The sequence below is a fragment of the Chamaea fasciata genome, unplaced genomic scaffold (assembly GCF_029207755.1).
Source record: "Chamaea fasciata isolate MVZ Bird 193981 ecotype frontalis unplaced genomic scaffold, bChaFas1.0.hap1 SCAF_25, whole genome shotgun sequence".
NCBI classification, from domain to species: domain Eukaryota; kingdom Metazoa; phylum Chordata; class Aves; order Passeriformes; family Sylviidae; genus Chamaea; species Chamaea fasciata.
The window spans coordinates 1,123,185-1,149,855 of NW_027094110.1; the positions used below are offsets into that span (position 1 = coordinate 1,123,185).

At 55.8% G+C, this 26,671-nt stretch overlaps 1 protein-coding gene across 1 annotated transcript in view; it reads left to right on the plus strand.

Annotated features, from left to right (window-relative positions):
• The window catches only part of PLXNA2 (plexin A2), a 143,923-nt gene that overhangs the window by 51,677 nt on the left and 65,575 nt on the right, over nt 1-26,671 (plus strand). Inside the window, exon 4 of the mRNA XM_066204136.1 lies at nt 6,412-6,546. Coding sequence (XP_066060233.1) covers nt 6,412-6,546 — 135 coding nt within the window. The remainder of the gene's footprint in view (nt 1-6,411; nt 6,547-26,671) is intronic.

Genomic DNA, 26,671 nt, shown 5'->3' on the forward strand with positions numbered 1-26,671 from the left:
GCAGGGACACCTCCCCCTGTCCCAGGCTGCTCCAAGCCCTGTCCAGCCTGGCCTTGGGACGGAACATCCAGAATTTATTTGGTGCAGCAGCCTGTTGAGTGTGGTTTGAGCTTTAACAGAGTTCAGCTGTGGCTTTTAATTTGTTTTGTGTTCGCAAACCTTTCCTGGAGGCGAGCTCACCCTCAGCAATGCTCAGATGGAGTGTTCAGGTCTGTGTTTTAGGCTGGGCAGGCTGCAGACACTTGTCACAGGCAGGAAACCTTCCCTGGAGGAGCAGCCAGCCACCCACCCGTGGCGCTGGAGACGCGGGAGGCGCGAGTTAATTCGGGTTTGTTTGTTGGTTTGTTTGTTTGCTGCGTCACCAGCAGCGTGTGGGTGCAGCTCTGCAGACACAGCCCCGCTCCCCCCGGAGCTGCTGCCAGCCTGGGGGGCTCTGAGTGCCCCCCAAAGAGCCCAGCACCTCCTCTGCCTCCTCTGGGGAGCTGCAGCTGCCCGGGCTGAGCCTTTGAAGGCTGAGCCGACATCTCCCGAACAGAAAGGATGGGAAGCACGAGTGGGTGTGGAATAAATACCCAGAGAGGTTTCTGACAGCAGGATTGGATTCACTGAGCCCTGGGATCCAGCAGGAATGTGGGCCAGGGGGGATGAGCAGGGGCTGGAGCCAGTCCTGCTCCCCTGTGCCCATCCCTGTCCCAAGGAACCAGCCCAGGCACCCAGAGGCTGTAGGGGCTGCAGGGAGGGAGGAATTGTCTGGGCTGAGGGCAGTTTAACCCATTGGGAAAGGCAGGCTCCGAGTGAGAGGGGACCCGCGGGGCTGTCCTGGAGGGCAGGGGGAGCTGGGGCAGTGTTGGGATGGTATTTGGGGTGATCCCACCGAGATCCCTTTGGGATGACCCCACCAAAGTGCCAGGGACCTGAAATCCAGCCTTGGTGCAGACTTCCTCCCCAGGGTTTTGCGAGGGCAGCCCCAGCAGTGATTAGTGAGAGTGGTTAACGTTTAGTTGGACAGTGTAATTCGGGACAGGATGGATTTTCTCCTCCCTCAGGGACCAGAGTTGGTCTCCAGGAGCTTCTCCTGACCCCGAGTCCCTGCAGGGAACCCATCCATCGAGGCTTGGGGGCAAAGGCAAAGGTGGTGCCCACTGTGACAGATCCATCCCGGCCTAATTTGGGAGAAATGCATAAAGAAAATGTGACAGGAGAGAAGGAGACTAGAGATGAGGGAGCCTGCAGGTAATGAAGTTAATTGGATGTGCTGATTTGAGTTGAATGTGCATGTAAGGTTTGTCATTAACTTTCCCACGGACACATCTATGATTTAAAGGGAAGATATTTAATGGGATTACCATTTCACTGGAATTCTGAAGGGATGGCTTCCCTTGCAGAGCCCAGTCCCATTCCTGGTGTTCCTGCCCGCAGGAGGGGCGTGCAGGGGAAGTTTTCTGGGGCTGGGCTTCTCCCGTGGGTGGGGACATGGTGAGGGGTCCTGCTGGGGGCTCTGGCACACCTGCATGAGCAAATTCAGACCCCAGGTGTGGGCTGGGCTGGCTGAGTGATCCCCAGAACCTCCCCACTCCTCTGGGTTTAGCAATGACCTGGAAATGGGTCAGCAGCGAGTCTGGGGGTTCTTCACTCCCAGAATTTCACAGAGGGCCTGAGGGGCTCTCGGAAACTTCTGGGGTGATAATTTGCAGTTCCAGCTCTGGATTCTCCCCTCCTGAAGGCGTCAGATGGTGCAGGACCAGGATTATCACACAAACCCAGATTTTCACTTCGCTGCCATCACAAAGAGAAGCGAGTTGAGGCAGTGCTGCTGCTCCTGGCCCGGGGAATGCTCTGAGGAGCCCCCACTGCTTCCCTGGCTCTTCCCACAGGGAATCCTGTCACCGTAGGACACAAAAGAAAGACTCCAAGTATTTCAGAAGGCAAAGAGCATAGAAAAAGAAGGCTTCATTTCTAATTCTTACTACCTTTTGTAAGGTGTTCCAATACAGATTTGACATCATTGGTGAATAAGAACAACACTTCTCTAATCCTATTGGTTAACTAGAGAAACAATAAAACAACACCTAAAAAAATCTTTTAAAAAAAGATAGTTGTTTACCAAAATTTTTTTTTGGGGAAAAAAAAAATCTTTCTTGAAAAAATTTTTCCTTAATAAAAATTATCAGCTGCTAGCAGGGTAAAAATCCTTCAGACTCAAAAATATCAAGCCCACAGAAAGCCGAAGTGCTTTGGGCCCCCTCAGGCTCCTGCAGGCGTGGGGAGAAGCTGCAGCCCTGGAGGAGTTGATGGGTGGCCTTGCTGCAGGATCCGGGCTGGGGAATCAGCCCCCTCGTGCACCGACTTATTCAGCTCTTTTCTCTGGCATCAGGAACTCCGTCCTGAGTCAGCCTCGTGGAAACCCCCCTAATGAAAACAGACAGGTGATTTAATCGCGGAAAGTTCCTACAGAGGGATTCCATGTCTCCTAATGGGAACGTGCTGGGAGGGGACGCAGAGAGATCCCAGCCCTGGCTGGGCACGGCACCTGAGGGATCTTCCCTGCCGGAGGTGTGCTGGAGCTTCGTGTCAGATTAGATCCCTGAGTGGCTCATCGCGGTGGCACAATGCGGAATTTCGCTAATCTCTGCCCATAAAGCCCGGCTTAGCCTGCAGCTGCATTGTGGGGGTATTAGGGAGCTCAGTGTGAGCCCGGCTCTGCAGGGCTCTGCCCGTCCTGCTCCTCCGCGAGGGGCTGCCCACGGCCCTGCCCGCCGGGGCTGAGTTTGGATTTGCAGATTATGTCGTTAGGCACTTCTCAGGAGGGATTTGTAAACACCCAGCGGGAGGGAAGGGCTGGATGTGGCCCCGGCAGCTCCAGGGGTTCACGTGGCAGCCTGTGGTGTCCCCTCCTGGGCTCGGCTGTCCCTCTGACCCCCGGTTCCAGCCGGCTGAGGTGCCTCTCCCCACACCTGTGCTCCACCCATCCCGACCCTGCTTCCTTCTGTGCCCCTCTACCCCATCACCATGCCAGGACGAGCCCTGGATTCGGGATGAGCCCTGGATTTGGGACCAGTCCTGGATCTGGGATGAACCCTGGGTTCAGGATGAGTCCTCGATTTGGGGCGAGCCCTGGATTTGGGATGAACCCTGGATTCAGGATGAGCCTTGGATTCGCGATGAATCCTGGATCTGGGATGAAGCCTGGATTCGGGATGAGCTGGAGGTGCAGGGCTGGTCCCACGCCGCTGCTCCAGGGACAGCTCAGGAGTTGTCTGGCCCCGGCAGGACACCCACACGCGAGGCAGAGGAATCATTTCCCTCTCCAAACGTCAACAAGAAGCTTCCTGCTGTGTGAGATGATCCCTCTCTTCTTCCTGGTCCCCAGGAATCATCGCTCTTCTCTGACATCATCATTAGTTGCCATGGAAACCGAGCCCTGAGCAGGAGATGCAGTGGAGCATCCTGGTGTCCGTGGGTGCCCCTCAGCCCTGGGCTGCGGGCTGGGGGCTCGGGGGGTTCCACACCCACCCAGGGAGGGGTCGGGGGCTCTGCTGTCCCCTTGCCCTGTGCCCCGAGCCACCCCACAGACCCCCTGAGAGCCCCAGGGCTGCTCTGTGGGGCAGGAGGGCGCAGGCAGCCCCCAGCCCCCGGTGCCGTGTCCCATTCCCGGCACAGCTCCAAGGCTGGAGGAGCCATCGGGGCACTCGGCGCCGTCTCCAACCCCGGGAGCTGCAATTCCCAGTTGGGATTGGGCTGCACCAGCCCTGTCCGGCGGTATCTCTCTTTATTAGCCCTGTCTGACCTCATTACTAGAAAGAAGCTCAATTTAACGAGCTGCCGGTGCCCTGAGGGAACTCTGGAAAACAGTTGTTTTTCACAAAGGCTGCTGATCCTTCATGTCCGGCGCTTCCATTCCAGTCTGGCCATTAATCAGGCGTTTGCACGGCGCTGGCTGCGGATCCCTGACAGCCCCGCGCTGCTGCTGGCGGCTCCTCAGGTGATTTTTGTCCCTCCGTCCCCCTGCTGCAGGCTGGTGGCTCCATGGGTGACTCAGGTGGCAGCACTGGGCTCGTACTGGTGTGAATCTGCCTCTAATTCCCGGCATTTCACGGGGGCTGTGATGATCCTGATTCTCACAGGTGGAATTAAAGCAGGATTTGACCTTCTGCCTTTTTTTTTTTTTTTTGGGGGGGGGGGGGAGGAATTTTGTTTTTTGAAAATTCAGGGCTTGGGCTGGCAGCTTAATCCTGCCAGAGGCTCCTGTGGGTGTTCAGCAGACCCCTGACAATCCCACCTGGTGTTCTTTTATAGCACTGAACCCTCAGGAGGTAAAGGGAAGATGAGAAATGCGGCAAATGAACGTGTCTGCGTGTACCCGACGTGTCTGTGCACGGCTGGGGGCTCCGGGGCTCTTTCCCAGGGCAGGATTTATCCGGGCGAGGGTGCAGGGGAACGTCTCTGCTCTTTGGGGTGTGAAGATCTCCTGGTATTTCCAGCTGGGGTGGCTCGTTCCCTAAATCATGGGATGCTTAGCAACGTGCACTCCTACCTGCTGGGAACACGAACCAGGGAAAAGAGCCTTTTGTGTGCTCCATCCTGCCTCTTCCCGAGGTTTGGGCTCCGGCTTTTCCTGCCTTTGGCTCCGTGACGCGGCCAGGGAGGGAATGATGGGGCAGCACGAAGGGCTGGGGCAGCGCGGCCCGGGGTGAGGCCGGAGCACACGGAATCCCGGGATAGGAGCTTTTCCCGGGGGCTGTTCCCTCTCCTGGATGGGCACATTCCCAGCACATCCCAGGCACATTCCCGGCACATCCCGGGCACATCCCTGGCAATTCCTGCCACATCCCTGGCACATTCCCAGCACATTCCCAGCAGTTCCCGACACATCCCTGGCAATTCCCGGCACATCCCAGGCACATCCCCGGCAATTTCCAGCACATTCCCGGCACATTCCCGGCTCCCCGGCCCGGCAGCGCTGTCGCTGTCGCTGCGAGCCGTCGGCTCTCCCAGCCCCGCACACGCCCCGTTTCCATCCAGCGGCTCTCCAAATATGCAAATCCTGGTGGGAAAGACAATGCAAAGAGTTTGTTTATCCTCCTCCCTTCCCCTCGCACAGCCCCCGAGGCCATCAATTATTAACTTTGGGAAGCGAAGGCGTTTCCTCAACAGCAGCGGCTGCTGGCAGGGCTGAGGTTTGTCACAGCCCGCGCAGGTTTTCCTGCGGGAGCGGGGAGTTGTTTTGGAGGGATGGAGGGATGCTTGGAGCCCGGAGTGAACGGACCGTGCGGTGCTGTGTGTGTGTGTGTGTCAGAGCTCTGCTCGCTCGGCACAACGGGCTGGGCTGGCTTTGCCCGGCTGAATCCTGCAGGCAGGAAAGTGGCAGCAGCATCTCCGCACTGGTGAGGCCACGCCTTGGGTGTTGTGTCCAGCTCTGGGTGTCTCAGTTTAGGATGGACATTGAGTCCAGTGTCCAGTTCTGGGTGTCTCAGTTTAGGAAGGACATTGAGGCTAGTGAGGGGCTGGGAACACAAACCCTGTGAGGAACGGCTGAGGGAGCTGGGGTTGTTTATCCTGGAGAAAAGAGGACTCAGAGGTGACCTGATCACTCTCTACAATCCCCTGAAAGGTGGCTGTGCTCAGGTGGGGTCGGTCTCTTTCTCCAGGCAGCAACTGACAGAACAGGAGGACACAGCCTCAGGCTGTGCCAAGGGAAATACAGGCTGGACATCAGGAAAAAGTTTTTTAAAGGAAGGATAATAAAGTATTGGGATGGTCTGCCTGGGGACGTGGTGGAGTCACCATCCCTGGGTGTGTTTAAGAAAAGACTGGATGGCACTCGGGGCCAGGGTTTAGTTGAGGTGTTAGGGTTGGGTTGGACTTGATGATCTTGGAGGTCTCTTCCAACCCAGTGATTCTGTGATCTCCAGGTTTTAAGCAGGGATGATGCTCCAGGAGGATTCCGTGGCAGAAAGAGGTGATGGAGATTGTCCAAGTGTCGTTCTGTCAGTGTCTAGAGAATTAAAATACACCTCTGCAGTACCTTGGCTTTGCTGTTGGCTGTAGGGTTTTGTGGCCTCCTTTCAGGCTTATTTTAGAGAGAATCTTAAGAGTTTACAATTTCCCTTCCCCCTGGATGGTCAATCACGGCTCACTGGCTGTCTCTGTGCTCACCTTGCAACCACAAAACTCCCTCATTATTTCTCCTGGATTGGCAAAACCACTGGAACAGCAAAGGTTGTGGGGACAGAACCTTCGCTCCAGCCCCTGCTGCCACACGCTCTCTCCAGCTCGGAGCTGAGATTTTTGCATTAATTCCTTTTCCCACCTTGCCCTCCTCCTCCTCCTCCCCTGACCCCAGCAGCCCCGGAATGAAGGTGGGATTTGGCTGCTGTGAGGCCCCTCTGAGGTGTTGTTTGCTCCCCGCAGATCCGGGCGGACGGCCCTCCCCAGGGCGGGATCCAGTACGAGGTGGTGACGGTGTTCAAGGACGGCAGCCCGGTGCTGCGGGACATGGCCTTCTCCATCGACCACAAGTACCTGTACGTGATGGCGGAGCGCCAGGTGAGTGCCTGTCTGCTCCCCTGCCCGGGGGATTCCAGCTCCCTTCCCTCGGGAATGTGCTTCTGGGGGTGAGCTCAGCTCCGGGTCCCCTGGGTGGGGACAGGAGGTTGGAGAGCCGGGAGGAGCTCGGGTTTTTCTGCCCCTGAGCAGAGATTGGCGTCAGTGCTGGGGGGAGAGTTGTACGTGCTTGTTCCTGGCTGGGAGTGATGGGAACTGAGCTGGTTTGGGGCTCTGAGCCCAGGGAGTCCAGGGCTGCTGCTGGTGCAGGCTGAGGGTCTGCAAGGCTTTGTCTGGGAGCACCCTTGAGCACAGAATCCCAGAATCCCTGAGGCTGGAGAATCCCTCCAGGACCATCGATTCCATCATCAAAAATCCCTCCAGGACCATCGATTCCATCACTGAAAATCCCTGCGGGATCATCGATTCCACCCCGTGCCCAATCCCTGCCTCGTCCCCAGAGCTCTGAGTGCCATATCCATCCTTCCCTGGACACCTGCAGGGATGGGCACCCCAAACCTCCCTGGGCAGCCCCTGCCGAGGCCTGGCCGCCCTTTCTGTGCACAAATTCCTCCTGGAACAGCTGAACTGACGGCACCTTTATTTATCCCTGTGTTTCTTTGTCTGTTCAGTCATTCACCAGCAGGTCTGAAGGGGTTGCCAGCGATGCTGCTGCTGCACAGAGGGGGGACCAAGCCCCATTAAGCCTGGCTCTGCTCCGTGCCAGCTCTGCTCCTGCCCCGGGGTGCTGCCCACCCCCCCCCCCCCCCCCCCAAAAAAAAAAAGCCCAGCCCAAGTGATTATGATGGGGATTGATGGCTGGCAGCCCGCGGGAGGCTGGTGCTGGGGGGAGGCAGAACGATGGCAATAATCTGGGCCCTTCTGTGCCTGTCCGAGGCACAGAACCCCACGGAGCCCCCAGCACTGAGATTTCCGGGCTCTCTGGCTCTGCTGAGCGTTTTCCCGGCTGTTCCTCACAGCTGGGGGATTCAGGTTCTCAGGGCTGGTGCCTTGAGGGTGCTGGGGGCAGGAGAGAGATCTGGGCACAGTTAAACTGTTCTGTGTGGGGTGAAGCCCCTGGTCACCGACAGCTTTCCTCCTGTGCTCCTCCCCAGCTGCTCTGAGACGCTCCAGGGAGGGGTTGGTGTGATCAGGGATGTTCTGATGGAGGCAGAGAGCAGCTCTCCCTGCACTGGGAGCTCCCAGCTCCTCCCAGAGCCACAGAAATGGGTTTTTTCTGACCTACAGCAAGAAAAGAAAAAAAAAAAAAAGGAAAAAAAAAGGGAAATCCTTTCCTTGGTTATAAAGTCATTTAAAAAGCAGGGAAGAAATGTTTTAGAAGAGGGCAAAGCCTTCTCCCTGCTGAAAGGCTGCAGTGAGCGAATCCCTGAGGCCGGGGAAGGCATTTTGTGCTTGTTAGAGCCTCGCAGGGATAGACACTTGCATGAGCAGCCACAGATTTCAGATCCCGTCGCAGCTTGGGCTGGGATTAGATGGCAATAACGAGGATCTGTGCAGAACTTTGAAATGGAATTATTTCATTCGGATGTTAACGCTTGGTCACTTTGTGCAGGAGCCACGTGCTGCCCGTGCTCCCAGCAGGCAGGAAACGACCCAGTGCAGATCTCCAACAGTTGAGGAACTGTTTTCATTAGGAGCAAAGTCCAGGGGGAATGCCTCTAACTCATCTCTTATGAGGCAAGAGCGCCTTAATATTCATCAAAGCGCTAATTTGCTTAATTGTGAAACAAAAAGATGTGAAGAGAATTAGCAAATAATAGAATATTCCTGGAACATTAATTCCATTTTCGGCTCTGCCTTGGGGAGCCTCCAGGAGCTGGGGGCTGCTGCCTCTCGCTCCTTGCAGGATTTGCCTTCTGCCCTTGCAGCAAGGCGTGCTCTGGGTCCCCAAATCCCAGCATGTGGATCTTGTCAGCTCCTGTGACCCCCGTGCCCCCATCCTGGCCATGTGATAGTTCAGCAAAGTGCAGCCAAGAATTTATTTTTTCCCCGGGTTCTCTATGAAGGAGGCTGATGATTGAAAAGGGGTCAGCACCAGGAGGAGGAGGAGAGACAGGTCCAGCAGCTCCACGGGGCTGAGGCTGTAAATGGTGGGAGGTGTCCTCAGAAGGACTGAGAATATACAGTGCAGAAAAATACACAGAAAAGGGAAAAAAAGGCCTCTGAAGGCTGGAAATTGAGAAGAAACCGAAATTCTGCCACAGCAAAATGCCACAGACAGCAGCTGCTGCTCGCAGGGATGTGCTGCACGTTCCTGTGGGGGAGGATTGTCCAGAGCAGGGATTTGAATATCTGCTGAGACAGAAACAGGCCAGTGCCTGTGTCAAAACACAGCTCCCCAGAAATGGGCTGGGGTTCTGTGCGACTGGGCTGAGGAAGGTGCTGCCCAGCAGGGCTGGCGGCACCTCCTGAGCTGCTCTGGGCTTGGGGACAGCCCTGGGACGGGGTCTGGGAGCAGCTGTGGGGCCGTGCTGAGGGAACGGAGCTGTGGGGACGGTTCCCACCAAGGCTGGAGCTCCCGGGCACGGAGCCCACCTCCCTTCTGTGCAGGCAGCAGCCAGGACCAGCTCCGCGCTGAGCTGCAGGGAAAAGAGCCTCTCCCTGCTCAGATCTGGAGCTGTGGTTGTAGGCACAGCCCTTCCCCGCTCCCCTGGCTCCTGTCCCAGCCCTGTCTGTGCTTTGCTCCAGGTTTTTTTTTTTCCTCCCTCTTTTTTTTTTTTGGAGCTCTCCCTGAGCCTTTCATGTCTGGCTGCCAACTCCTTCCAAAGCAGAATATTTGACATTTGATTTCACTCCCACAAAGCACAGAAGCAACAGTTGCACAGCCCAATCTGGGGGAGAGAGGAATAAAGAAACTTTGCTTCCCGGCACTCGGAGCTCTTGAACCACTCGCTTTAAGGGAGGTTGTCAGGAGCTCCTTCAGGTTCCCTTCCACAGCACCTGGTTGGAAACACTCAGAGGGGAAAAGAGAAGTGGTGCTGACCCCATTTAAGGCAGGAATTCATTTCTCAGTGCTAGTGGAACAAAGCAAACCCGTTTCTGCACACAGGCTGAGCAAGGCTCGGGGAGAGCTGGATGGGGATGGAGATTTGGGATGGGAGGGACCCTAAAACTCATCTCATTCCACCCCAGGCTGCTCCAAGCCCCATCCAACCTGGCTTTGAACCCTCCAGGGATGGGGCAGCCACAGCTGCTCCTTATTTATTCCCAGACCTGTTGCTTTTCCACCAACTGAATCCCCCCAGCCTCCCTCTGCACATCCATCACTGTGGCTTTAGGTAAAGAAATTGTCTTTCAGTCTGCTCTGGGAGCAGTGAAATATTTGCCTTGCAAGTGCCCCTGTGCCAGGAGCTGCAGCTCTCCGGGGATAATTTGTTGTGCATTCCCCTGTCCTGTGACCCCGGGAGGTTTCAGTCCTGTGAAAAGAGCTTTGCTTCGGGCTGAACTTTCTTGGATGCTGAGGGAGGGGGAGGCAGATGGGAGCTGCCCAGATGATTTAGGAGAGGTTGGGATTGGAGTGAGGGCTGAGAGAAACAGGGGAGCCCATCAGTCCTGGAGCGGCAGGGCTGTAAATACTGATGGTGTCCTGAAAAGAACTGAGAAAACATGATAAAAAATGCAAGAGATGTGGATAAAAGGGTCTGGAGTCATCAAGAGGGAAAAAAAAAATGAACTGATTAAATTTTTAACTACATTATCTGCTAGTTGAACAGCCAGTTAGCTGGACATAATCTCAGCAAACTCCGAACACTGGCACAGGGAAAAGGGCTCGGCTGAATCCCACCAGAGGTGTCCAAAATCCTGCCTCCCGTGGGCTCCTCCACCTGCTCATCCTGTGCCCATCGGCCGGGACAGAGAGGGAGCCCGGGATGGGGACGGGATGCCCTGGAGGAAGGGCTGTGCCCGCGGGGTGTTCGCACAGCTCCTCTCCCACCCCACCTGCTCCTTCTCCCCAAATTCCTGACTCCTCCCCGCCCCTTTCCCCTTCCCTCCCCGCGGTCAATTAGGAATAATTAAGAAATCCCGCTAAAAACTTGTCTGATATCATTAACAATGCCTCCCTGACGAGGAGGATGTGTTAATTAACATCAATTTGACCAAAAAAAAAAAAAAAAAAAGGAAGCCGCAGCTCGGCCAGGTGGGACAACCTGCTGTCCTCTGTGCTCTCCTGCTGCCGGCACATTTGTCAGCCTTGCGGAGCCCCGGCCCTGCTGGGGCTCCCGTGCTGGTGGCCAGGCTGCTCCCAGAGCCTCCCCACGGCTGGCAGGTCTGTCCGCACACAAAATTAACGTGGGCAGCTCAGGGCAGGAGCCTTTGAGGTGAGGAATCCTTGAGGGATGAACTTTCCGGGAAGAAACGAGTGGAAAAGGCGGCGGTGGGAGCTCGGGGTCAGCGGGTTTGTTTTTCCTGGATGAGTTATATCCCAGACATTGCTCGTGTGGTTGTTCCTTTCAAGTGCTGGCTGCCTTTGCCTGCAGTTTGTTTGTTTTGCTTTGGGTTTGTTTTTGTTTTTCTTTGTATTGGGGCTGTTTCTTCCCCTGCCAGTGGCAGCCACAGGGTTCCCGTGTGTTGGCTTCCCTTCCCAATCCCCCTCTTGCACAGAGCCATTGTTCCATTTCCAGGCCAGCCACCACAGCCCCGAGGTATTCCTAGAATTTCCCTTACGTGCACATTCCCAGGCGCAGAGCCTCAGCTCCCCGGTGCTCTGGGGTTTGGGTAGGGACCTGTGACATCCTCCGGAGCTGGGGACAGCTCTGATGTCCCTCCAGATTTGATGCCACCAGCCCTGCTCCGTCCTGAAAGAAGCTGAGCTCGTGGATTCCCAGATTTTTGGGGGTTGGAAAGGACCTTAAAGCTCATCCATTTCCATGCCTTGCCGTGGACAGGGAACCTTCCACTATCCCAGGCTGTCCAGAGCCTCCTCCAGCTCTGTGGGTGGTGCTGGGTTTGGAATGCTGCAGGATTTCCAGTCTGGATGGACAGACAGACCCACGTCTTCCTCACCAGCAGTAAAAGGAGAGAGCTGCGCTCCCAGGAGGGGAAAGGAGTTCAAGGGGAGACCTCAAATGTCACACTCAGTGCTCAGCTCTGAAATTTAAAAGCAAATTTGGATTCCTCTTCCTCTTTAAAGCTCCCCTCTGTCCCCATCCCTGTTCTCCTGGAGTAGTTTGTCTCCCCAGCAGAGGAATTTGGCAGGTGCCGGGGATTGCTCACGTCGGGCGCCAGCAGAAAGGAAACATAACTCACAATATGCTGAGGGGAGCTCTGAAATGGCACAAATTATTCTATTTTATACTTTAATTAGTTTGAATTAGCAACGGGAATACATGCATAAAATGATCCAGTGAAGGGTGAAATGGAAAAAGGGCTGCGGTGTGGACTATCACTTTATTATTGAGGGGTTTGTGCAGACAGTGTGCAGGAGCTTGTCCTGCTGGACCTTTTCCCTGTGAGGAAACTACCTCGCCCCTGGAGGTGTTTGCCCCACCCCTGGAGGTGTTTGCCCCACCCCGGAGGTGTTTGCCCCACCCCTGGAGGTGTTTGCCCCATCCCTGGAGGTGTTTGCCCCACCCCTGGAAGTCTCCCAGGCCAGGCTGGACAGGGTTTGGAGCACCCTGGGGCAGTGGCAGGGCTGGCACTGGATGGTGTTTAAGATCCTTTCAAACCATTCCTGGGTCTGTGACTCCGCCAAGTCCAGGCTCCGTCCCACAGAGCTTCCCTTGGATCAGGCTTTGCCTGCTCTCCTCCAAAGCTCGGGACAATGTGGCGCTTTCCTGGTGCCTGTGTGAGCAGCTGGGAGCCCCCCAGCACTGACCCCTCCAGGCTTCCAGCTCCTGCCTGGACTGAAGCTGGGGCTCAAAGGGGCAGAAGGATTTCAGAGGGTTCAAATCCACCCTGACTCTTTTAAGCCCTGAACATCTTTTGCCTTTTTCGCCTTTTGCCCTGAAAGTTCTGAAAATTTTCCCCAGATGAGGAGGAACTTGACTCAAGCTCCGGCGGGTTCCAGATAGGTTGGAAATGAGGGACGTGCCCCAGAGAAAGTGGCTGGAATGGTCTTGCAAGCTGGGACTAAATATAAAACTAAGGCTGGTTGTAACGCAGAAAAAACCCAAAATTTTGTAAGGTTTGCTCTTGCTCTCCCTCCTCCTCCTCCCCTGGACAAATATTTCCCATTATAACTTTGCTGTGGCAAAAAAATGTTGATATTTTCTGGAGCGTGGGTGCAGAGGGAGGCACACGGATTTCTCTGAGATGTTCCTGGAGAGCACGTTCAGCATCCCAGATGGAAACCCTGAGCCCCATCCCTGGTGCAGATCCTGCCTTTCTGAACTAGAAACTCCTCCAGGCCTGAGGTCCCTCCAGCCCCATCCCTGCTCTGTTCCAAGGAGCCCCTGGAGAACTGTGGCATTTCTGGCTGGTGCTGGGGAGGGGAAGGAGCTCCATCAATAATCCCGTATTTATTTGAGCAGCGAGCAGGAATGTGCCTGGCAGACTAAACACTGCCTGCCCCCCCTGCGCCGGGGGCTGCCCCAGCCCTGCCCAGGGCCCTGCTCGGGACTGGCCCTGCCCGGAGTGCTGGGGGCCAGACAGAGACGGGGAGCAGCAAATCCCGGCCTGCAGCTTTCTGTGTGGGTGTTAAAGAAATTATTTTTCTTGTAATCAAGCTTGGAGCGTGCTGCTCGCACAGGGGGATTGTTGTTTTCCCTCTTTATTTTCTCTCTGCCTTTTCCTGTGGTTTCTCTGCAGCAATCCCCCCTCAGCCTGTGAACATTGTGCTCCCCACTCCCAGATTTATCCTCCCTACGAGATGGAGCAGCAATATCACTTCTTGGATCGGGACTGAAGTGTGGAGATGCTGTGTGAGCTATCCTAACTCACACAGGAAATTTAGAAAAACCCCAAACCCTCAGTCCCACAGCCAAGGGCCATCCCTGCTGTCCAGGTCCGTGCTCCAGCCAGGAGAACGAGGGGACATAGGGCACTGGGTGTGGTTTGCAGTGCCAGATTGTCCATAAAAACCCCATCAACCTGGGCATTGCCTTCCCAACTGCAACTGTTCCCATGGCCTTCTAGGAGCGAACCTATAGAACGGAGAAGCATCCATGAAAAGTCGATCCCAGTGCCTGAAATCCCCTTGGAAGCTGCAGTGACCCGCCCCGGTGGCTGTCCCCGAGGGGGAGGCTCCTGGCAGGGCACGCGGGTGTGCTGGGCACCAGGGCTGGGTGCTGGGGAGCTCCGGGAGCTCCTTCCCTCCCTGCAGAGCAGCTGGAAGTGGCCGTGGCCGGGGGCATTTTTCCAGCCTTGGCTGATCCATCCTGGCAGCCCCGCAGGTGCTCAGGAGTTTTCGTGTGAGCTGCTGCTGCTGCTGCCGAGCGACACCTGGGGATATTTATAGACCCTGGGCTGTTCCTCTCCCCACCCCGGGAACTTCCTCTCCTTCCTCCGAACCTCCTTGAACTCTGGAAGGGCCAAACTTGTGGGTTTGATGGCAAAAAAAGCCAAGCTCGGGGCGGGTTTTGCTGTTCCTGCCTTGGAGCCCCAAGGACAGAGCATCCCCACGGCTCTGCCCCTTCCCCAGCACACAGAGAGCAGCATCCCTCCTTCCAGCTGCAAAATTTGGGGCTTAAAACTGCGCGCAGGGCTCACGCAGCAGTTTGTGCTGTGTTTGCAGAGGGAGCAGAGGGGCAGGAGCACTCCATGGCCCACCCGTGCTGCCAGCAGCGCTCACCCGCCTCTGTTAGGGAGACGTGAGCAGTGCTGGTGTTTTCCCCTCTCAGGAGGCAGGAGAGGCTCTGTTTGGGAGGAGAGCTGTCCCTGCATCCCAGGGGCTGCTCAGCTGCAGAGGGGTTGGCACAGGTGCTCTGGACAGTGCTGGAAGCTGCCTGGGAACGCTGCGTTATCTGTCCTTCCGATGGAGCAAAATCCTGCTCCAAATGCACCTTGCTGAGGTCAGGGCGGCCCTGGAGGTCGGAGAGGAGGAGGAGGAAGCTTTTCAGGGAGCTGTTTCTCACATTGCAGCGAGTCTGGGTGCGTTTGGGGGTGTTTTAAGCCACGAGCACCCTGCTGAGGCGGTGCCACCTGCAGCAGTGACACATTGCCTCCTCCCCTCCTCCCTGGCTCCACTTCAGAGCCAGCCTCTCCAGTTTCTCTTGCAGCACATATTTATCTGCTCCCTGCCCTTCTGGCCGTTTGATCCGTGTCCGTGTTCCCTCTCAAGCAGAGGCTGAGAGCAGCGTGGGGGCTGCAGGACCTGCGGCTGGGGTGTCAAGGTGCCAAGTATTTTAATTCAAATCACTGAATTCAAAGACCCTCTAGGAATCCCATTCCAGCAGCAGAGGAACAGGGAGGTTTGAGTGGGCAAGGGGACAAAAAGGAGCCCCAGGCACTGAGGGTCTCTCAGCTGCTGAGGTGGGTGGAGGTGCTGGAGGAGATGGGGCTGGTGGAGGAGGAATGAGATGAGCTTTATGGTCCTTTCCAATCCAAACCATGCCGGGATTCCCTGATTCTGAGACTCTCAGAGGCAGGGATGTGCCTTTTGCTTGGTTGGTGACACCCTTATTGACCCTGCTCGCTGCCATGGCCTCCAGAACCACATCAAATCCAAAGTGGCCAAAACCCCCGGAGATTTTGGGCAGGATTTGGCCAGGGATTGGTTGGTTGGGCAGTCTCTGGAGCTGTGGGGAGAAATTCCCACCCAACCTGCTGGATGAGGACAGCACTCAGCACCGGGGATCCGGCACCAGGTTCCCTTTGCCTCCTGCTGTTGTTTTGGGCTTTTCCCCATCCACTTAAGTGTCAGTGCCTTGGGTGCTGTTAATACCTCCCTAAGAACTGGATTTAAGTGTTTTTATTTGTATTTCTTTGTGGAGGAGCCAGGGCAAGGACGGGGTTTAACCACTCTCTCCTCCCCGTGCGGCTGGGCCTCGGTGCGAGCGAGCAGACAGCGCTGCCCACAAAAACAATTCTCTCAAAGCCCATCCAAAAAAGAGCTGACCACACTTTTATTTGGAGAAGCTGTGCCAGAAACAGCATTCCCGTGCCTGCAGAGAGGAGAGTGCAGGCTCCAGTTAGTCAAAAACAAGCTGGATTTTTCCATTTTAGGTCTGTGCGTGGTCCAGGCTGGTGGCCCGGGATCCAGCTCGTCCCTGGCACCTCGTCCAAGCAGGATGCTGGAGGAAGTGTTGGATTTGTAGGAGAAATCTCCCTGAGAGGCAGCAGCAGGGGACTGGGGGCTGGGTTTAGGCTTTGTTTAGGGGATGCAGCGATCCAGAACAGCCACATCCTACCCAAAAAGGACCTTGAGCCTTCAAACCCACGAAGAAGGCGAAAAAGGAGGACTTAGACAATGCCCCCAAATCCTCCGTATTGTTCCACATGTATCACTGTATGCTAAACGCCCAAATTCTCAGTTTGCAGAATTCCAGCAGCAGGGTTGGGTGTGGGTTTTGTGCTCCCTGTGGCAGCGGTGTCACAGCACTGAGGGCTGGGGGACAGGAGGGACAGGAGGCTCCCCCTGAGCTCCCCGCTGTTATTGTCTTTGGGTGCAGAGCAGGAACGTGTAGGCTCCAGGCTAGGGCTGTGTAAATCTCGTTAGAAAGCCATTCCCAGCTAATGAAACCCTGGGAGAGAGGGATTTGGCTTTCCAGCCCTCAGCCTTGCAGCAGAGGCTGGAATAAATCCATCTCCAGTTGTGTGTGGGCTGCTCTGCCCTCTCCCCCAGCACGGGGGGCGTTGGACTGGGGGAGCAGCCCCCGGGCGGCCTTTGGTGCATCTGCACCTCAATAATTTCAGATGATAATTATCTTCTCTTAAAAAAAAATAAATATATATATATATATACATATATATTTTATAAACCAAAATAAAAACTGCCTCGTGAAGAAACCTCACCTGACCTTTTAATCCTTGTGCAGGGAGGGAGAGCAGCCATGTAAATAATTCTGCCTCCCCCTGCAGCCCGCTGCGCTCTGGGTATTAATTCCAGGGGCCAGAGCTGTTAAGGAAAGCTGTTGAAAGGAGGGATCTGAGAGAAATGCTCCTGGTCTGGGGCTGTTTGTGTAGGCTGGGGATGTGCCTGCCACAGCCACGGATCCCACTCGGGGTCACGTTTGTTTGACCGGGCCTTTATTGCTCCAAGTGTGAATTTAGCAGCTCCTACCAGGTGAAATACGATTGTCTTTGTGCTCCGCGGCCAGTTCTGAGTGCAGCTGCTGCAATATTTGGGTTTATTAAGGCAGAGACACAGCCCCGGGCTCCAGCTGCTGGATTTGTGCCCAGGTTTGTCCCTTCTCTGTGGGTTTGGGGGGATTTGGACACCCAGGGCTGGCTGCCATCCCCATCCCTGCACAGATCCGTGATCCCTCCTGTCCCAGCCCATCCCTGTGCAGGCACTGAGGCAGGAATTGCTCTGCTCTCTGCTTTTTCTTCATTTTTTTCTGTTTTTTTCCTTGCCCGTCTTGCCTGTCTCACCTATATTTATCTATATATATATCCATATATCTATCTCCCTGTATATTTATCCAACAACTGAGATGCAAATCCAGCAGTGCAGAGGCGTCCAGGCCCAGCTGGGACAGCACAGGCTGCTGGAAATATTTCCACACTTTTGCCTTCCCTTTCCCCCTGCCTGCCCCAAAGAACACAGGGGCATCCTGTGCGTGTAATGGAGCCTCTGAAGGGTTGAACAATATTTCTTTTCCGCCTCTAACTAATCTTTTTTAATGCTTGACAGCCTCATGTTCTGTAATTGAATGCGTTTTATTTAGAAAATAACATTTAGTGCCACTTCGGGTTTCCAATTACTCTTCAATCGGACTTTGAGGGCCTGATGTCTTTGTCACTTGGATGTGCGCAGGAGATGGCAACATCAGAGCAGACAACAGCAAATTATTTCCACTGCTGATTGCTGGGCTTGGGAGGAAAATATGCAGGGACAGATTTAGTCTCAGCATAAATGTATGAAAATGAGTTAAAGCGTTGCACCAGCAGCAGCTCCGTGCCGTGGATGGGAAGAACCAGCCTGGCTCCCCCTGTGACAACCAGGGAATCCTTGGGAAGAAAGAAGGGAAGGGAGAAAAGCCTCAGAGGAATGGGAGCTGCAGTGATCCCAGCTGGATCTGTCCGTGGGGCTTTGGGGGCTCTGACACCTCCTGTGCAGGAGGAAAAGCCTCCCCAGTAAATCCAGTATAAACCCCAAATTACTGCTTGCCGAAGGAGGAGCTGCCTGCTCCTCCTCGCGGGTGCCCGGAGGGGACACGGGGCTTTGGTCTGGAGCTGTCAGGGGGTTTAGGTTGGATATTTAGGGAAAGGTTCTTCTCCCAGAGGGTTCAGGCACTTCCCAGGCTCCCCAGGGAATGGGCACGGCCCCGAGGCTGCCAGAGCTCCGGGGATGTTTGGACACCGCTCCCAGGGATGCCCAGGGTGGGATTTTGGGGTGTCTGTTTGGACTTGGAATTGATCCTTCAGCTCAGAATATTCCAGGATTCTCTGATCCTTTTCCTGCCTGTCCAAAGGGCTGCTGAGGTTCCCCCTGCACTGCCTGCAGCGGAATTCCATGGCCTGGGAATGGAGAGAGAGCAGCAGGATGCCCCTGTTGGTCTAAATCTGCTCTTGGAGTCTAAACCATCCCTTCAGGGCTCCTCTTTAGCCCTGAGACAAGTCTGGCACCTTACACAGGGTGAGAATGCCCAAGGCCACCATGGGCAGGGCCAGCCCAGCTCTGTCTTCCCCATGGGAAAAGCAAAATGCCTTCTCAGAGCAGTAAACTGGGAGAATCCAATGAATTTTCCAGTCTCCAACGGGAACAATGCGTTAAACTTCAGCCCAAACTGCTTTGGTGTGCACGGAGGGGGAGAGAGTCACCTCGGAATGGTCAAACCCTGTGTTCTGACAGCTCTTTGTGTTCTGACAGCTCTCTGTGCTGCCTGGGTTTGTTGTGGCCCTGCAGCTCGGCCGTGTTTTCTCCCGAGATGTTTCCCTTGGTCCTCACTGGGGTGTCCACGTGTGGTGACAGACCCGTGTCCCACACCCACCACGGGACACTGGGCTCCTTCTGTGGGGAAAAGGGCTCAGAGCTCATTTTCCTTCACAACTCCAGAGTCTGGGACATGCTTAGGAGGGCTCGTTCCTCACGCCGGCAGCCAGGTTCCTAAATTATTTTTGACAGCAGCATGTAATGATATACAAATGGGGAAGTGATGGAGTAGCAGAAAATTGACTGGCAAGGACAGCGTGATGGAGTTGGAGAGCAATCCCTGCTAAAAAGCCGTGGAGAGCCGAGTGTTCCTGGAGCAAACACCGAGCAGGGCCCTCGCCAGGCTGTGGAAGCAGCAGTGACACCACTCTGGGACCTTTAAAGCTACTCAGGGCACTCAAATGCTTTGGATTTTCAAGACTCGATGAAATTTCACAAAGCGGCCGTGCCTGGGATGTTCCTCGCAGGTTTCTGCCGTGTTTGAACAATTTGAAGGACCCTGAATGGGCCAGAAATGGGGGATTGAGGGCTGCTGGTGTTCCTGCCCCACGTGCAGCAGACCTTTGTGGCTGTGGGGAAGATTTGAGCAAGGTCTGGGATGGCTGTGCTGAATGTCCCCGGCATTGCCACGGAGCTCACTTGGAAAGGCAGCATCCCACAGGATGGAGGCTCTGAGGGATCAACTTTGCAGCTCTGCCAGCCAGGGTTCATGGAATCCTAAAGTATGGCAGGGACCCACAAGGATCATCCAGTCCAAATCCAAAATCCCACCCTGGGCATCCCAAACCCTCCTGGAGCTCTGGCAGCCTCGGGGCCGTGCCTGTTCCCTGGGGAGTGCCCAGCACAGCTCACCCACTCTGGGATGTGGGACGCTGAGCCGGAAAATCAGCCAAAAGAGGGATGTGGGCACTGAGGGAGCCAGAGGGGCTGGATGGCATCAGTGAGTGCCCAGCCCCTCCTCTGGGCAGAGCTGCTGCTGACGAACTCCATCAGTCACACCACGCGAGGTGCGGGGCACAGCCGAGGCCGGGCCATTGATGCGATGCCTGCGTGTGCCAAGAAAACAAACAGAAAGGGCCAGTCAAAGCTTTTCAGTGTCACTGACACCCTCGGACGTGCCAGAGGCGGGAACAAAGGCAGCTTTGAGGAGCAGCACAGCCTGGGAGGCTGCTGGGAGCGGGCAGATGCGGGGCTGTGCCCACCCTGCTGCGCCGCCGCCACTCGGACACGTGGGGCCCTTGCAAGGTGGGTGGGCAGGGGAGGGAAGGGGGGAAATGATGCTTTGAGTTTTAGTTTTTGTTTTTCAGATTCTGTGCTGCCTGGGGGTGTAGTTCTGAGCCTCATATTAAGTGTTAGTCAGCTCTCTTCACAGAGTAGGTAGACAAAATAAATCCTTTTCCAGCTAGAGACCGAGGACAACAGGTCGCTAGCTGGGAAAGTACGAGTTTCAGGCCCAGAGAAGCATAAACAGTGGAGAGCTGAGGGGAGAGAGCAAGGAGGATGGAACTTAATAACCTGAAGCTGTAACTGGACAGTTAAACCCCAATACGCAAATGGACCAAAGCTTATAAAAGTGGGAGACCTCGTGACTGGCCATCCATTTTTGGGTCCATTTTATGCCCATTTGGGGTCCATTTTGTGCCCATTTTGGGTCCACCTTGGGTGTAGCCCCGGCCAGGCTCTTGTCCTGCCCCAGGTGTGTCCTAGAGGCCTTTCAGTAAATACCTACTTTATTCTCTGGCTCTGTCCATCTCTGTCCCAGTTCAGCCTTCCCGAGGCATCAGCAGGACACAGCCTGAGCTGACTCCTCAGCAAGGAGGGCAAACAAAAGGTGACCTCCACGTCCCCCTGTGTGCCAGGGCTGGCAGGTGACCCGGGGGTTCCTTAGGGACAGCAGAACATTCCTGCTCCTGCCAGGCACCAGGCAAAGGCAGCTCCAGCTCTGCCTCCGAGGGGGCAGGAGATGGTGGCTTTGGGACACTGGAGGGTTTGGGGCACACCTTGCCCTGTGTGATCCCCAAAAGTGCCAGGCAGGGTCCTTCAGGGGAAGGGCAGCCTGAGGATGGACACTGCTCTGGCCACTGCCACCCCTGTGCTGTGCCCCTCTGTGCCCACAGCGTGGGGATAGATAACGTTTCCTTGCTGCTGGCAGCAGCTGTGCTCCCCTGAGCTCTGTGCACACACGGTGCCTGTCCCGGCAGGGCTGCAGCTCCTCTTTAATCCCCAGGAGCACCAGAAACGCCGGGAATGCACCACAGGCCAGGGACAGCGATTGTTGGGGACAGCCAGGTGTCACCCGGGGTTGGGGCTTGGGGCTGCTTTGCTGCAGCAGAGGAAAGCAAGGGTTAAACTCAGGGCCCCTCTGGAGAGAGGGAAATGACCCCAGGGACCCCGGGGTCCCTCGCCGTGCTCCAGCTGCCTCCTGTGCATGTGCTGCTCATTTTTCATACTGAACACAACACAGCTGCCGCCAGCAGCTCTGTCCTAGCCCTGCTCCTGCCAGTTTTATGAGCAAAGAATGAAGAGGGGGAGCACATAAAGCACCGAGGTTCATTTGCCAATTGTCAGGCTGCCGGGGCAGCAGGGACGGAGCCACCGCGGGCTATTTCATTAGCAGCGCTCTGTATTCAGCCCCCCAAAGCTGCTCTGTTTTTTGGAGGAAGGGACCCGCTGATGCTCGTGGTTTTTAGCGAGGTTTTGGCCCTGGTTAGCTGGGTGGGATGGGAGGAGCTGCCTTCCCTGGGATCTCTCCCGGGGTGAGATCGATGCCATCAGCGCAGGCTGGGGGCCGGCAGAGCCCGAGGGCTGCCCCTCTTCCTTCAGCTGGGAAATTAATGAGGGGCTCTGGGAGAGGGGGGAAGAGAGGTCACACGTGGAGTGGGACAATTAACCCTGTCCCCTGCCAGCCACCCTGCGGAGAAATGCCCTTGGAACAGCTGCTCCAGCGCTGGCTTCCAGCAGGAAGGCAGCTGAGGCGAGGGAAGAGCCCTTCCAGGGGGAATGGCTCCCAGTGGGAGGTTTGCAGCTGAAAAACATCGTGCCAGGGACCGAGTTTGGTCCAGGAGTGATGGTTTCACGTGGCAGAAAGAGCCACCCTCGTGGGCCCCTGTGCCCTGCTCCCTGCCAGAGGCAGAGGACAGAGCAGGTCGTGGATCCAACAGCTCTTCTCCTGGTTTTTGGCATTCCCAGTGGACAGATCCCTGCCAGCCTGTTCGATGGCATCCACCTTCAGCCTCCTGGAGCAATGGTTCCCCCTCGTTCCCAGCCTCACCGGGAGCTCAGGGCTACCAGTTCCCACAGAAGCTGGTTAATTTTGTCCTCTCCAATCCCTTCCAAGCCCAGAGCTTTTCCTGGAGCTGATCTGTAGGTAGGCTCAGCAGCAGTCTGCAGGATCCCCCTCGCAGTCTGTTGGGTCTGGTGCTGTACTGACGCCAGTGATATTTATGGAAATATATGCAGAAGTTCCTCGGGCTCTGATGGAGCAGAAATAGTTTCATGGCATTATTTGCCCAAAATGCCACCGTTCTGAGAGCTGGATCAGGACAGTGAGGAGCTGATGTCAAAGCAGCTGTTTACAGCAGGAGCTGATGTGGCTTGCAGGGACAAGCGCCTCGGCGCTGCAGCCCTGGGAGCATGAATGCAGCAGTGCTGGAGTTTGTGTGCAAGCTCTGAGCCTGTATCAGCCCTGCCTCCCACCAGAGCAGAGCCCCAGAGCTGCTCTGATTGCACAGCTCCCACCCAGCCAAACAGCAGCCCAAGGAAAAGCAGGTAAAGATCAAAGCCGAACCCTTTACCCGGCCTCGTCTGGCTACAAAAACCATCCCGGCTCTTATTTCCCACCAGGGGAGGCCCGTGGTTGGTGCTCCCACTTTCCCAGGGGCACTTCCAAGCCGCAGGCAGCGGTGCTGGCTCCGGGAGCCGGGAGGGATGGGCAGGGAGGGCTCGAAGCGCTCACTTGTGGTGGCACCACAAATGAAGTCACGTCCCCGGGGCCGGGGATGTTGTGGGGGAGGTTTGGTGGGTGAAAACCGCCGTGCTGTGACTTGTGACTCAGCTGAACCCCTAATTTGTGTGTTTAAAGGGAAGGCCAGGCTGGAGCTGTTTCCTTTGCCCCCGTCCTGGCGCGCTGCCCTTGGCTCCGGGGCTGGGATCGCTCGTCCTGCGGTCAGGGCTGCTCACCGCAGTCCTTAGGAAAGGAATGCTGAAGGGCTGTTGTGTGAACCCGCCGCTGTCTGAACAGGCTCCGTTTGCAGTGTAAATCTGCTGCAGGGAATGATTTAACCTTCAGCTATTTTCTTTTTTCTCTTTTTTTTTTTTTTTTATTATTTCATTAAGTAAGATTTATACAGGTAGAGTATTGGAAAGGTCATCCATCCCCCCGAGCTGTGGGAAGAGCTGTGAGCATTCCTCCCTCTCCACTGGGTTGTTTTACCCCTGGTTTCAGGCTGGGGAAGCACTGAGCCTGGGTTTTGTTGCCTTCCTGGGAAGTGAATTTATCCCTGCATGGTAGCTGCCCCTCATTCCCACACTCAGTGAACCCTCCAGCATTTCAGCCAGGACACCCTGGAGCTGCAGTGTGCCCTTTCCCCAGGGGATTGCATCCCCACTGGGGGAAACAGGGAGTTATTCCCTTCCTCTCCCTCAGGAAATACAAAATGTTGGATCTGCAGCAGGGACTCGGGCTCTGGGCTCAGGATCTCGGGATGCTTCGCTGCTCCCATGCCCCTGAGATGAGATATTTTATGTCTTTCTTGTTTACTGATATTACAATGAGGCAGAGTGAGGGGGTTTTATTTGCAGATATTTAAGATCCTGTAGCAGCAAAACATCGGTGGTTTGGCAGCACAGCCCGGGTGTGCTTCCAGGGCTCTGCTCATGCCACAGCTCTGAGCATCCCCAGCCACGGAGGACACTCCAGCCAGGCCTGGAACTTCACAGGCTGAGGCAGCGGAGCTGGGAAAGGAGCTTCTGCAGCTTTTCTAGCAGCAACCTGTTATCCAGGGCTTTTGTGAACCCTGAGAACAGATGGCTGGGCTGGAGGCTGAGACGCAAGGACAAGGGCCTCGTGTTGACATTACCTTTACCAGAGTGCCTTTCATCATTAGCATGTAAATGCCAGCAAACACCCAGGAATTATCCATCTATGATCTCTTCATCAGAAGAGGCCTCTGATCAGGTTAATCTCACTTTCCCGGCGTGGAAAGGAGGATGCTGAGCAGCTGTACCCACCAGCGAGGGGAAGTGGAGTGAATTTCTGAGAGGGAAAGGATGCTGCGAGCATCAGGTTTGAAGTGGCTCGTCGGTGATTGCTTTGCCTCTTTGCACGGCGCTGCCAGGGCTGGAACAGCAGCGCTGAGGGTGGGGATGGAGCCTGGTGGGGCTGATCCTGCGGGGCAGGAACATCCTGGGTGGGTGCTGAGCACAGCCCAGCTCTCCCGAGGGCAGGAGGGAGGTGAGGGAACCTCCCAGCCTGGTGCATTTTCCATCCTCTCCGTGATCTCCTCTCCCTCTTGAGAAGCAGAAGCCAAAGCAAGCACGGGGGGAGGGTGGAGGAGATGTGTTTTAACAGTAAATACGGCCTTGTTATTTATCAATGCAGAGTAATTGAAGTAATTTCATGTCGGTTTTAAATGCAGCGCCCAGGGATCTAATCTATCTGTCTAATATTAATGGGGAATATTTGCTTGCCTCATTCATTCATTACTGTTTTCATTAAGGCTCTAGTCCCATTTAGGAGTCTGTTTGTCATTTTAAACTCTTCTGTTTTATCTTAGCCTGCCACAATCCTTTTTAACAACTTAAGTGAATCCGTGAGTTGCAGGCTGGCAGCTTGGGGGAAGGGGCTCTGCTGTCTGGCAGAGCTTTTCCTGGGGAGACAGGAGAAACAGACGGCTGGAGGCACAGGCAGCAGGCTCCAAGCCTTCCCGGGATCCACACCCTGGAGATTCAGGGCTTTCATAGAGCTGGGGGTCTGTGCTTCCCACCAGGGACATCCCTGCCTGGACACAGCTGCAGTGAGTCCAGCTTTGGAGGCTCCAGCCTTTCCAGGCCAGCCCAGGAAGCTGCAGGGAGCGGGGATGTTGTTGGTAAATGCTCAGGGTGTTCCCAGCTCTGGTTCCTCACAAGGTGTGTCCCCTCTCTAAGGCATCCCCACCCTCAGGGTATCAGAATCCTGGAATGGTTTGGCTTGGAAGGGAGCTTAAAATCCATCCAGTCCTGGCAGGGACACCTTCTGCTGTCCCAGGCTGCCCCCAGCCCTGCCCAGCCTGGCCTTGGGCACTGCCAGGGATCCAGGGACATCCACAGCTCCTCTGGGCACCCTGTGCCAGGGCCTGCCCGCCCTCCCAGAATGGCATCTCCTGCCACTGCCCGATGCCAGGGGCTCTGTCCCTGTCCCTGCTCTCCTCCTGGCCGAGTCCCCACACCCTGGAGCTCAGGGAGGATCACCTGCAGGGCTGGGGGGCAGCAGGGCTGGGGGGCAGCAGGGCTGGGGGGCAGCAGGGCTGGGCATCCCTGAGCTGGAGGCATCCAAGCCTTAATGAGAGTCCCGGGGAAGGGGAGCATTGTGCTGTTAACGACTCTCTGGCAAAATGCTCCGACTAAAACAATAATTTTAATAAGCACAGCCCAATTGTGAGCGCTCGTTGAACACCTAATTACATCGGTTACCGCTCCAAAATCATTCCAAATCCTATTTTTGCTGTTTTCTCGCCAAATAAAGAGGGGAAGAAGCGCACAATTTATAATTATTCACCTTAATTAATTTTCTGAGCTTCTGATAAAACTTTTAAATGACTGCAGGGAGCACGTCAGGAGTGCCATGGCAGCCAGGCAAAGCACAGAACGCCGGGGCCGTGAACTGAAGCGAGATGAAAGTTTGCTGTGCTGGATTGATCCCCACCTGAGCCCAGAAATTCTGGAATGCTGCCCCCTTTTCATCCTGATTAATTAGCTCCCCTGAGGCCTGGGCTAATCAAAGGGCAGTGCTCATCAGCTGGTGGCCGTGGCGGGGTGGCTTTGCCCAGCGGTGTCAGAAGACGGTGCCAACCCTCCGGAAGCCACTTGTGATGGCAGCAGTGATGTCCCCTAGCAGGAGCGCAGGGATGGGCCCCTGGCTGCTCCAGGAACATCATCCTGGAATCCAGAGAGCAGGAGCAGGGAGGCTGTGCCACCTTGAGCTGGTGAGGATCCTGCCTGGATCACCATCCTGACTTCCAGGAACTCATTTGACCCTCTTTGTGCAGTCAAGAACAAACCCGCAGCTCCCCTGAGGCCTGGTGGTTTTCCAGGAATTCAGGGATGTGGATCCACCTCAGCAGAACCCTGGAGGAGACCTTTAGCGTCCCATTCCTCGTTATTGGCACGTGTACGCCCTCACCACCCCCTTCTCTTGCCAGGGAGATGTTCTGTGGGTCAGTTCAGCCAGAAGCTGAGTGGTTTGGGGTCCCAGAAGAGAAGGATCAGCTGAGGGTCCTGCTCTCCCCAGCTGCCATCCCTGAGCTGGGGACACCGAGCTGTCACCAGCACCCTGAGGGCAGGAGCAGCTCAGAGAAGCCAGGCAGGAAGGAACGTGTGGCAGCACCTCATGACCGAATCCATGGATTTTGCTGCATTTGCCATTGCAGAAGCTCCTGTGAATGCCTCAGCCAGGTCTGCGCTCCAGATTTTATTTCAGGGCTGAGGATGAAAGAATTTTTTCCCGATTTGGTGTGTGCACGAGGTGTTCCCAGCTCTGGAGGCAGCGGGCACACGGAGGGGGAGGCAGCCGTGCATCCCCAGCCCCACAATTCCCAGATGCAGATGGTCCGTGCCAGGCAGGAGGCAGAGCTGGGGCTGCCAAGGCACTTTGGAGCCGTGGCTGTCACACAGAGCCGGCGCTGCTGTGCCAGTCTGGGCAGGGGGTGGGTGCCAGGGTGGGATCCCAAATGTGGCTGAGCCTCCACCCAGAGCTGAGGGAGGGCGAGGGATGGGACACTCTGTGCCAGGCAGGGGACATTGCCCCTATGCCACCTCCTGCACCACCCTACAGCCCTGGAGTGTCACTGTCACCTGCCGGGGGCAGAGCGGGAGCTGCCAGAGCGAACAGACAGAGCATCCCATGAACAGTCACGTGCTGGAGGGATGAAAACCCAT